The sequence below is a fragment of the Mobula birostris genome, chromosome 18, assembly GCF_030028105.1.
Source record: "Mobula birostris isolate sMobBir1 chromosome 18, sMobBir1.hap1, whole genome shotgun sequence".
NCBI classification, from domain to species: Eukaryota; Metazoa; Chordata; class Chondrichthyes; order Myliobatiformes; family Myliobatidae; genus Mobula; species Mobula birostris.
The window spans coordinates 26,411,232-26,423,926 of record NC_092387.1 but is presented as its reverse complement, the minus strand read 5'-3'; the positions used below and the strand labels follow the sequence as shown (position 1 = coordinate 26,423,926).

General features: G+C 40.3%; 1 protein-coding gene across 1 annotated transcript in view; it reads left to right on the top strand.

Moving 5' to 3' along the window:
* LOC140212011 (dual oxidase 2-like) overlaps positions 1-12,695 on the top strand; it is a 166,376-nt gene that overhangs the window by 56,739 nt on the left and 96,942 nt on the right. The window contains exons 7-10 of the mRNA XM_072282367.1: positions 2,976-3,036; positions 3,652-3,748; positions 7,076-7,166; positions 9,880-9,982. Coding sequence (XP_072138468.1) covers positions 2,976-3,036; positions 3,652-3,748; positions 7,076-7,166; positions 9,880-9,982 — 352 coding nt within the window. The remainder of the gene's footprint in view (positions 1-2,975; positions 3,037-3,651; positions 3,749-7,075; positions 7,167-9,879; positions 9,983-12,695) is intronic.

Sequence of the window (12,695 nt, the reverse complement as noted above, 5' to 3'; positions counted from 1 at the left end):
ATTCGATTGTCCTTTGAAAGAGACTGCATAGGACCTGGTGATATAGATGCAAAGGTTCTTTGGAAGTCAAGAATGAGGCATAAAATTTGGTCATCACAGCCATTTATTACAAGAACAAAAAATGAACAAAGAAAAGAGAAAGAAAGAAGTGATGGTTGCTTCATACTCAAGACTAGTGATAAAGCACCTTCCCATTGATAAGCTATAACTAATGAAATAACCATCTTCAAGTGGAGCAACACCTGCTGCAGAAAAAACTGGAAACCTTCTAGAAAATATAAAGTCAGCTATACTACAATTGCTAGAAAAATTATTGAACAATTACACATATACATATAATAAATTTAAAAGTTATAAGCAAGCATAAGAAAGTTAAACTACAAGAAAAATAACAATTCTACATCCTGATCCAACATATTCCCTTCATAGTTCATGGTATCTCTGGCCCATGTATTGCTGTTTTACAAGACAGTTCAGATTTAAGACTTATTTGTGTTGGGTTAGAGTTTTGCTGTTTCAGCTTTCTCAGTGTGCGCCATAAAGTCTTCTGTGGAACAGAGTGCAATTGTTGAGGAACTAGTTTCACAGTGAGAGTCCAAGAAATAAAATAAAGGGATAAAAGGTTCTTGGAAGAACCAATACACAGAATGCTCAACTCCAACAATGTTCAACAATGAGCCTGTTGTCTCATGATTTGACACAGAATGGCAAATTATTCAATTGGGAAAAAGAGAAGCCTTGGCATTTTTAAAGAGACAATCACAAATATGAGCTGCCAAACCATAGGCCAATGAACAAGAAAGCTACAACAGCTTTGACTCTATGATGAGAAAGCCAAGAGTGATGATTAACATTCTCAAGCTTGGAACAGGAATGGCCTGGGAGCCAAACCCATTTAACATGTTGTGCAACTCTGAAGCTAGTCTGAATTTCAAACACTACTGAAAAACAGAACTATAACATTTAACACTAGAGATTCTACAGATGTTAGAAGCGTTAAGCAATGCACACAAAATGCTGGAGGAACCTGGCAGGTCAGGCAGCATTTATGGAGGAGAATAAACAGCATAAATTAACTTGGTCTTTTTAATTCTTTTATTTACCGACTACTTTCTATTCAATTCTAAAAGCAGATCCAGTTAGGGCTGGATTGAGCACTGGTGTACAACTCATACAAGGACATGAAATATTTCTGAAATACAATAGTTTTAGAAAATCCTGCAGTCACTTCATACATGGGCAGAAATGTAATTATGACTTATTTTCATAGTAATGATAATTTTATATATCAGGAAGAACTCCCCCACTGTTCCTCATGACACTGCCTAAAGGTCTTTTCCCTGAGAGAGCTGCTCTTGAGACAAAAGTCTTTGAGATGTGCCAAGTTTTGCAAAATAACGAATGCAAACTGAAGCTTAATATGATTAAAAGCCTGTTTATTTACCATTTTTTGTTAAATAAGATTGGTGGAGGGGCAGGTAGTGTTGAGGTAGGCTGCAGGTAGGAGAATGGACAAGAAAGAGGCAAATGAAATACAATGATGGAAAATGCATGGTCATGCACTTTGGTAGAAGAAATAAATTTTTCAATAATTTTTCTAAATGGTGATAAAATCCAAAAATCTGAGATGCAAGGGGTCTTTGGAGTCCTTGTGCAGAACCACCTAAAGGTTAACTTGCAGGTTGAGCCAGTGGTGAGGAAGGCAATTGCAATGTTAGCATTCATTTCAAGAGGTCTAGAATATAAGAACAGGGATGTGATGCTAAGGCTGAGGCTCTATAACACACTTGAGTATTGTGAACAGATTTGGGCTCCTCATCTGAGAAAAGATGTGCTGGTATTGGAGAGAATTCAGAGGAGGTTCACAAGGATGATTCCAGGAATGAAAGTGTTATCAAACAAGGAATGTTTGATGTTCTGAGTCTGTACTTGCTGGAATTTAGGAGGACATGGGGGGTGGGTGGCATCTCATTGAAACCTTCCATATGTTGAAAGGCCTAGACATAGTAGATGTGGAAAGGATGTTTCCCATGGTTGGGGGAGTCTAGGTCAAGAGGGCACGGCCTCAGGATAGAGGGGGTCCATTTTAACAGAGATGCGAAGAAATTTCTTCAGCCAAAGTGTGGTGAATTTGTGGAATTTGTTACTACAGGCAGCTGTGGAGGTCAGGTCATTGAGTGTATTTAAGGCAGAGCTTGATAGCTTCTTGATTAGACATGTTATCAAAGGTTATGGGAAGAAGGCCGGGGAGTGTGGCTGAGGAGGGGAAAGAGAATGGGCAGCCATGATCGAATGGCGAAGCAGACACAATGGGCCAAATGGTATAATTTTACTCCCATGTCGTATGGTCTATCTTGAAAAACTTCTGAAGCTCCATTGTTAAAAGCTTTTGCTTAAACCTTCAATAAAAATTGAAATTTCTGGAAACCTCAGCATGTCAGGCAATATCAATGGAGAGAGAAAGAATTAAGAGGCCACAAATGTACTTCCTATTTGCTACTTAAGAAGACCATTGGCAACATAAACACAAGAGATTCTGCAGTTGCTGGAACTGCAGAGAAACACTCAAAATGCTGGAGGCACTCAGTAGGTCAGGCAGAATCCATAGAAATTAATAAAGAGTCGATGTTTTGGGCTGAGACCCTTTATCAGGACCACTGGCAAAATCCTCTTTGTTGGTCAGTATGTTCCACCTTCTACACAGGTCAGGTGCTGGTTCAATGGACCTCCTGTTCTGCTGATAGATCAGAGTTGAAGCCAAAACCTCCTGAACTGAGGATCTGGATAGCTCGAACAAAAGCTATGCTCTACTCCATTTCACACCACACACTGTAATGTATGTTTACGGCCAAATAAAGGGAATTTATTGCAAGCCAGAACTATATTAGTATCTCTTTCATCAATAAGCATTTGATGTTGAAGGCAGGGGATTATATTTTAGTTAACTTTGTTAACACTTCTTTTTGTATTTGTAGCGTATCCTGTTTTATGAGTGGCTACCAGCCTTCATTGGAGAAAATGTGACAGCATACAGAGGTCAGTATGGTCCGTAAATTTCTTGAAACATATTCTTGAAATTTACCTAAATCATAAAAACCTGCAAAAACAAATACTTTTTTTTTTTTTAAAAAGGTTGAAACAACATTGATGGGAAGTTGTTGCCAAAGTTGAAAGAAACTTGGGTGACACTTACACACTGATCCAAAGACAATTAGAACGAGATTTGAAATGCAGAGCCTAAAAGCATTTCATTTCTACCAGCAAAGACAGGAGAGAGTGCAGATGCTAGAAACTGGAGCAAAAAAAAAAAGCTGCTGGGTGAGCTTAGGCAGCATCTGTGAGGAGAAAAAGACAATCAATATTTCAAATCCAGGTGAAAGATCTCCACCTAGATACATTTGGCAGAGGCAGATTCATTAGGGACATTTATGAGACTCAGACAGTCACATGGATGAAAGAAAATGGAGGGCAATATGGGAAGGCAGGGTTAGATTGATCCTGGAATAGATAAAAAGGTTGGCACAATATCATGAGCAGAAGGGCTTGTACTGTTCTATGTTCTAGAACTCTAGAAAGCTGTAGTATATAGAATCTCCTGCAATTCCAGAAGGTATCACAGAGCTTTTCTGATTTCCAGTTTCTGTTTTGCAGGCTACAAGAAATATATAGATCCCAGCATTTCGCCTGAATTCCAAGCTGCGGCTATTCGAATAATGAACTCCTTGGTTCCTCCAGGTGTCTATATGAGGTAGTAAAGCCAGATATTACGTTGGTATAGATGTCTTTGAATGTTTACCGGTGTGGCTATGTTAGGAAGTGTGGAAGAGGCTTGACCCAAAAGCAGAGCAGCTCAGACAATTTAGTAGTAAGTAATAACTTTAATAGTAGACTGGAAAGTAACAAGCCACAAGGGAAACTAAATACTAAACACAGCAGACAACAAGGTTACTGAAGGCTAGCAGTAACTGGTTAGGGGCTGCTGGTTCAATGAGTGAACAAGGACTGTGGATGAGAAATGGGGTTAAATAGGCTGCAGGTGACAAGTTAGAAACAACCAGCAGGTGACTACTATTATCTGGGTGGAGCCTGTATGTGCAGGCCTGACAGGACACCTTCTCCTCCCGTCCCCCCAACACTCACACCTGGCTCCTGATGGTTTAGGATGATCCGAATGGGTCTGGTGCAGTTCCTCAATGAGCAATGCATCCAGGATGGACCTGGATGGCACCCAACACCTCTCCTCTGTGCTATGCTTTCCCCGTTGACCAGGTACTGTACACCCCATCTATGATGACAAATTCATTAACCGGCAAATGGTGTACACTAGACCAACTTCCACCTTCCTAGGTTCCAGAGGTGCAGGCTCAGGTGGGTTGAGTGGTCCATATAAAAAGGGCTTGAGGCTGGACATGGAAGCCAAGTGTGACCGAGTGTGATGCTGAGGAACGGTGACAGCTGGAGACAGCAAGTGATTAGATTGACGTGGTGGGTAATCTCGAAAGGACCAGTGAACTGGGATGAGAGTTTGTGGGAGATGGTGCACAGGGGCAGATCTCAGGTGGACAGCGAGATGTGGTCTGCAAGCCAGAATGGTCTGCCTGGCTTGTTGCATGGTGGTAGTAGGCAGCTAGGATGGCCTTCTATGCCCACCTCCAGGCATTCTAGCAGTGGTGAACCAGGGCCTGCGTGGTCAGGACCCCCACCATTGCCTCCTCCATGGGGGGAGGAATGGAGGTTACTAGCCATGTAATACATCAAAGGGCAACATACCCACAGCAGAGGAGGTGGGTAGATTGTGGGACAGCGTGGCCTAGAGAAGGTACTTCCAAATGGAAGGGTTAGAGGCAGCAAAGCATACAGAAACTTGCCCACCTGCTGATTGGCTCTTTCTGACTATCCATTAGTTTACAGATGATAGGCAGAGGACAAACTCACTGAGGTGCAGAAGAGGGAACAGTAGACTTACCAGGAGTGGGAGATGAATTGTGGGCCCTGGTTGGCACAATGTCTTGAGGGAAGACATGGAGTCAAACTACATGTTGAAGAGCCAGGTCTGCTGTCTCAGGGACTGACAGAAGCTTGGGGAGGGCAATGAATTGGAGAAGTGGTCCACCACTGTCATGATCACCATGGCCACATCAGAAAGTGGCAAACCCATGGTGATTTAATCACAGGTGTCAAGGGAATGATAGAGGCCACAGCAGCCCAGAGAGCCACTGATTGGAGGAATTGGACTGGGCATGTTGAGAGCAGGCAGAGACAAACTGACATACATCTGCAATCATGGTGGGCCACCCAAACTGCCATCACAGAAAATTCAGAGGTCGTTATGTATCTGGATGGCTGGAGCATAGTAAGGAGCAGGTCCACTTGAGCCCATTGCCAGCAGCACAGACATGTGGATGTCAGGTGTGTCAGTCAGAGCAGGCTAGTACTCTAAAGCCTGGCAGATCTGGTTCTCAAAATCCCAGAAATTCCTTCCTGTGTGTTTCAAAAAAATTCCATTATTATCATGTGACACAAATATGAAAATGACAGCAATATAGCTATAGAGATCCTTGGTCTAGTGCCTTAGGTGACCATACTCTGCTGGGTCATTCAAGGGTTCACTCATCCTGTCAGGAGATATAGAAGAAGTTTGACCTAAAAGCAGGGCAGCAGAGATGATTTAGAAGAGAGTGATAACTTTAACAATAGACTGCAAAAATAACAAGCCACAAAACAAAAGAGAACAGATTCTAAACACAACAGACAACAAGGTAACTGCAGGCTAGCTGTAACTAATTAAGGGCTGCTGGTTCAATGAGTGAACAAAGACTGTGGATGAGAACTGGGTTTAAATAGGTTGCAGGTGATGAGTTAGAAACAAGTGGCAGGTGATTCCTGTTAGCTGGGTGGAGACTGGGAGGTGCCTGAATATGCATGCCTGACAGGCTGATCTACTTCTGATATATTGCTGGAATTGTTTAATTTATCTAAAAGAAAATCCTGCACTCTGCATATTATTTTATGATATTTATTTAGTTTTTAAGGTAGCTCAGTTCAACTAACGAAGATCTGAGCCAGAAGTTATTAGCTTAATCTCCGTTCAAGGGACAGGGTATATAAATATTAGTTATCAATTCATATAAAGTAACATGCAAGAGGCTGATGAAGTTATCAGATCAGGCAGTATCAATGGAGGGAAATGGACAGTCGACATTAAATGTTAAATGCTGACTGTCCATTTCTCTTCTTAGGTACTGCCTGATCTGCTGAGCTTCTCCAGCACCTTTGTGTGTTGCTCAGATTAGCACCTGCAATCCCTTGTGACCTTCAATTAAATTTCAAGCTTACTGATGAAATGGCACAGCAAAGGTCTGTCTGTATATATGGTTTTTTTTTATTCCTCCAGATTCTACACCAAAAATTACCCCTCAAGTAGCATTACCAAAACAAGCCAACAGGATATTCATTTCAATTCTCTTGCCAGCTGTGTTTGCTTAAGGAACAAGCATAACCATGCTTAAAGAAAAAAATTAATTATCTGTGAACTGAGTTGTATGAGCCTAATATTTTGAGATCATAAGACATTAAGACATAAGAGCAGAATCAGGCCATTCATCCCATTGAATTGGCTTCACGATTCGATCATTGCTGACTTCATTTCCCTCTCAACACCATTCTTCTGCCTTCTCCCCATAACCTTTGAGACCCTTACTAATCAAGAACCTATCAACCTCCATTTTAAATATACCCAATGACCTGTCTTCTATAGCCTTTGGTGACAATGGATTCCACAGATTCACTGTTCTTGTCTGTGTTCTAAACAAATTCCATATTATCATGTGACATGGGTATTAAGGTGACAACAATATAGCTACATAGATCCTTGGTCTAGTGCAGGGGTTCCCAACCCATTTTTATTCCATGGATTCCTACCATTAACCAAGGAATCCATGGACCCCAGGTTGTGAACCTCTGGTCCAGAAGGAAACACGTTATATTTTAATAAGAATACCAGATATTAGAAAAATGTAAAAGCAATTCTGAAGCTGCGAGCAGTAAGAATACTTGCTTCTATTTGATTCTTCAGGAACAGTACATGCCACTTTCGAAAGGTGAAGAATGTTTATAACAGAGAAGAACCAGCGCTTCGTGTCTGCAATAACTTCTGGAGTCGAGAGGTAAGGCAGCATTATCATTACACGATTGAATGAGCATTTAGGAGGACAAGGCTTCTGACTGCACTGTGGCAGATTGTGAAAGTGAATTTAATAGTGGCCAAGTACATACCCACTAGATCCATACAGAGTTACTGTGAAACTTCTGGAGTAATGGATTCAGGAACAGCTTCTTCACCTCTCCTATCAGATTTCTGACTGGGCAATGAACCCATGAACACTTTCTCAGTATTTTTCCCCTCCCTTTTTGCGCTAACTATTTAATTTATTTTTATATGTATGTTAATTTATAGTTTGTATTACAATGCGTTACAATGTACAGCTGCTGCAAAGCAACAAATTTCACAACATATGCCGCAGATGTTAAGCCTGATTCTGATTCTGGTTCAGATTCTGGAAATGTGCTGCTGATACAGTAACATGCTTCAGGAAAAGGAACATTCCTTGCCCAGTCTCGTCTCTGTGTGATTCTGGGCCTTGATTTTTAGCATCCACTGAAATGGCCTAGCCAACCACCTGTGAGCCACAACAAGTGGCTCTTGATTACACACATTATTCCCAGCTTTCATGTCTGGTTTTCATCAGAGTTAAAAGTGTGAGATTTCTTTGATTGAGTAAATTATATGTGAACTACTAGCTTTAAATATATGTTAAGAATCTCAAAATCAGGTTTAATATCACTAGTATATGTCGTGCAATTTGTTGTTTTTGTGGCAACAGTACAATGCAATACATAATAAAAATTGTGAATTAAGGTATATAAAAATAGTTAAATTAAATAAGTAGTGCAAAAAAGTAGCGAGGTATTGTTCATGGATTGAAAATCCATTCAGAAATCAGATGGCAGAGGGGAAGGAGACAAAACAACATGACCCAGATCTACCCACAATCATTGCTGCTTTCGTCTCTGTTATATTGGTCATGGTTGACTGATTATCTGTTCCTGTTTTTGCAATAACTTCCTCAAGCACGGACCAAAGTAAATGGCCCGTATCCTTTTTTTTCCTGTGTTGATGGTGTAATAGCTAAGTTATTGATCCAACACCCAGGGGCCGCACCATTTATTTGAAGACAGAAGTTCAAATCTTCTTAGATGAGGAGCTTAAAAGTTAGAATTAAAATATTTGTGTTAATGTAAAAGTGGCATTAAAAACTGCTACATTCCTGAAAATACCCTTACAGCTGAGTAATGCCCTTGAAAGAAAGAGATCCATTTCCTGCATTAAGTTTGATCTACATGTGACCTGGTTCCAAACCCTTTTTATGCCATGGACCAATAACATTAAGCAAGGTGTCTGTGGACTCCAGGTTGGGAACCTCTCCTCTGGACTCATCAACCTGGTTGAATCTTAAGATTAAAATTTTAAGATTGCGCTTTGCTACATGTACATCGAAACATGCGGTACAGTGAAATGCATTACTTGCATCAACGATCGACACAATCTGAGCTGTTCTGGGGGCATCCAGCAAGTGTCAACACCGCCAACATCATATGCCCGCCACTAACTTGTATGCCTTTGGAATGTGGGAGGCAACTGGAGTCCTGGAGGAGACCCATGCGGTGATAGGAAGAACATGCAAACTTCTTACAGACAGCAGCAGGAACTGAACCCCAATTTTAGAGTTGGCACTGTAAAGCACTGCACTCACCACCACGCTACCATGCTGTCTCGCTAAGGGTGTTTAAGGATGGACACTAAATACTAGTTTCGATAATAATGGCCACACCTTGCGAAAAAATAAATTCAATGATGAGTTTTATCAAAGTGATTGACCGGCCTGATGGAATTATAAATCAGGTGTGGGAAGTAATGGCAGGAGATCTAATATGGTCATTTCCTTTCTACTTCATACTTAATAAAATGTAGCTTTATTATATAATGGAAAACAAAACCTCTAATAACATTCATCACTAAATCACCTTTACAGACCGTGCTGCATCTATAATGAGCATCAATTGAAGTTTCTGTGACAATTTGAATTATTACCCTCCATGTGATAAATGACAGTTTCTCTTACAACCTTAATTTTGTACCATCTTTAACAATTTTCACCAATTTATTGTGGCCCTTTACAAAATTTTGTACAAATTTGTATGGCATGGTCATGTAACAGTTAGCATAAAGCTACTGCAGTACCAGAGAGCCAGATTCAATTCCTGCCACTGTCTGTAAGGAGTTTGTACATTCTCCCCGTGACTGTGTGGGTTTCCTCTGGGTGCCCTAGTTCACACCCACAGTCCAAAGATGTCTGGGTTAGTGGGTTAATTGGTCACATGGGTGAAACTGGGGTCACTGGGCCAGAAGGGATTGTTACGAACTGTATCTCTAAAAAAATTTAAATTATTGCCGAAATAATCACTCCCACTCAGTAGCACAGGATATATCGAACATTTGAGACAGCACATTGTGCATAGTCATTGAAACTCGAGAAGACTCTGGAATGAATTTTGAAAGCACAAGTTGCTTTCCATGTGTTAGAACCTCTGAACAGGGATGATTGGCTCCTTCTTTTATAGGAACTCTGTAGAGGATCACACAAAAGCAGAGACATAAATGTAAAGTGTGATAGGCTTTATCAATATGCAAATTAAAATACATATTAATTCCTTCAATACTCTATTATTAGACATTTATTTGTGACATGATTTTTATTAGTCAACTGGTGGACATTTTCCACCACATTGACTTTGCCTTTGTTAATTTTGTGGTCCTAGAATCCGAATTTTAAGAAAGCAGAGGACATAGATGAGCTGATTCTGGGAATGGCATCGCAGCAAGCTGAAGAAGAAGACAATATCGTAGTGACGGACCTAAGAGGTAAAACACTGCCATTGTTATAATATCTGTGCCCCACTCAGTGTAACAGAACACACGGACTGAGTGCATCAATATGCTCTGTTGAACCCGAGTAGTTAATTCATATCCTGTTTATTTGCATACAATTTAAACTGACAGATTGTCATCATATCTGGAGGCAAAGTGATGATTTCAAAACCACTCACGACTGAAAATCTATCCCTTGAATTTGTTTTAGAGCATAGGACATGAAACACTTCAGCATAGTACAGGCCCTTCAGCCCACGATGCTGTTCAGACCTTATAACCTACTCTAAGATCAACCTCACCCTTCTCTCCTCTATAGCCCTCCATTTTTCTGTCATACATGTGCCTATCTGAGAGTTGCTGAAATACCTCTAACGTATCTCATATCTAACTACATCTGTTAACAAATGTATCAAGGACAAGAGGACGTGACTGTGACTGAGGTAGGTAGGGGATCCAAGAGGTAGTGCTGCTTTTTTTAAAAAATCAGAATCAGAATTAAGTTTAATATCTAGATTAAATAAGCAGTGAAAAAAGAACAAAAAAGATAGTCAGATACTGTACATGGGTTCATTGTCCATTCTGAGATCTGTTCTTAAAACGTTGAGTGAAGCTGCTTATCCAGCAGGGTAATACGAATGAAATGCATTATGCAAAACAAATTCTATATTGAATAAGGCAGATTGATTAAAATGTGAGTTGTAAATAGATAAAAGTGTTACAACATAACAGTGCAGGGTGTATAAAATAGTGAGTAATAAGACAAATTTTTGAAAAGAATATTTAAAATTGTTTATATTGAATCATCAAAACAATTGTTGCAACACCATAACAACAAGCAGTGAATTTAGTTAATGTGATCTGACAAATGTGTGTGATTATTTTACCACATGTATCAGAGGATGAACTGACTGTGTTAGTAGATAAAACATTCTTCCCTGGGGCTTTCCTTCTTACTTATGCACCCTTTGTCAGCTTGGATGCTTATGTACTCATATGTTGTATACTAATTTGTACTTCCTCCCTGTGAATGCTTGTGTTTCCTCAGGGTGCTCCCGTTTCCTCTCACGTTCCAAAGACGTGAAGGTATTGTGGGTTGCTGGGTAGTGCAGCTCATTGAACTTGACGGCCCTGTTCTGCTCTGTATCTCTAAATAAATTAATTAGTTAATTGATTAATTTTATTGTAGTTTCTACCAACCTTTACATCATAGTTTATATAGAACTGAAACACGCCCATCAGTTCAACTGGTCAATGCTGACTTAGATGCCCATCCAAGCTAGTTTACATATGTTTGGCCCATAACTTTCAAAACTTTTCCTATCCATTTACCTACTCAACAGCCTTTTAAAGGTTATTGTACCTGCCTCAAGGCAGTAACACACACAGAATGCTGGTGGAACTCAGTGGGTCAAGCAGTATCTACAGGAGGAATAAACAATTAGTGTTTCAGACCAAAAACTATCATGAGGACACTTCCTCTGACAGCTCTTCCACATACATACAATCTTTTGAGCAACAAACTTTTCTCTCAAGTTCCTATTAACTCTTTCCCCACTCCCCTTAATACTACAGTACTGTGCAAAAGTCTTAGGCACCCAAACACAGGCGCATGCGCTCTCTCCCCTCTTCCTTCCTCTTTTCCCACCAACGATTCCCCTCTCCCTGCCCCCTTCCCACTCTCAGTCCACAATTGAGACCCATAACAGAATCAGGTTTATCAGTACTCATATCTTTCATGAAATACGCTTTATTTGCAGCAGCAGTACAGTGAAATGCATAAAATTACGATAGTACTATGAAAAAGTCTTAGGCACCCTAGCTAATATATGCGCCTAAGATTTTTGTACAGTACAGTATGCCATCTAGTTCTTGATTCACCATCCCTGAGATAAAGACTCATTCAGCCCATCTGTCCCCTTCATGATTTTATATTATTTTCTAATGTTATTGGCCTAGAAATCTTATTACAAAGTATATTATTTATGCTACACAATATAATTTAACTGGAAAATCATTCACAAGATCCAGTGTTTATCTCTTGTCCCATGAAGTCTGTGGCTTTCTTTCCATATCTGATACACCAACAATGTGCACCGTGAAGCCAGCATCATACAATAGATACCTGGATGCATTATTACAGTACAGGGTAATCTTAGTTCATTCATGTTGCAGAATATTTTAGCAATGAGCCCTGAAAGGCCATTCTTTCCACCATTCCTTTAACATGCAACGTTGATGCCAAGTTATTAAGGATGTAATTCTGAGGCTTTATAAAGCATTGGTCAGGCTGCACTTGGAGTATTGTGAGCAGTTTTGGTCCCCCTATCTGAGAATGGATGTGCTGACATTGGAGACGATCCCAGAAATGAGAGGGTTAAGAAATAAGGAGTGTTTGATAACTCTGGGCTTGTACTTGCTGCTGTTTATAAGAATGAGGGAAGATCTCATTGAAACCCGTTGAATATTGAAAGGTCTAGTTAGAGTAGACGTAGAGAAGATGTTTCCGATGGGGAGGAGTTTATGGCCAGAAATCACAAGCTCAGAATACAACGACAGCTTTTTAGAACAGAGATGAGGAGGAATTTCTCTATCTGGAGGGTGGTGAATCTGTGGAATTTGTTCCCACAGGCAGCTGTGGAGGCCACATCATTGGGTATATTCTAAGTGGAGGTTAATAGCTTCTTGATTAGTAAGGGTGTCAACA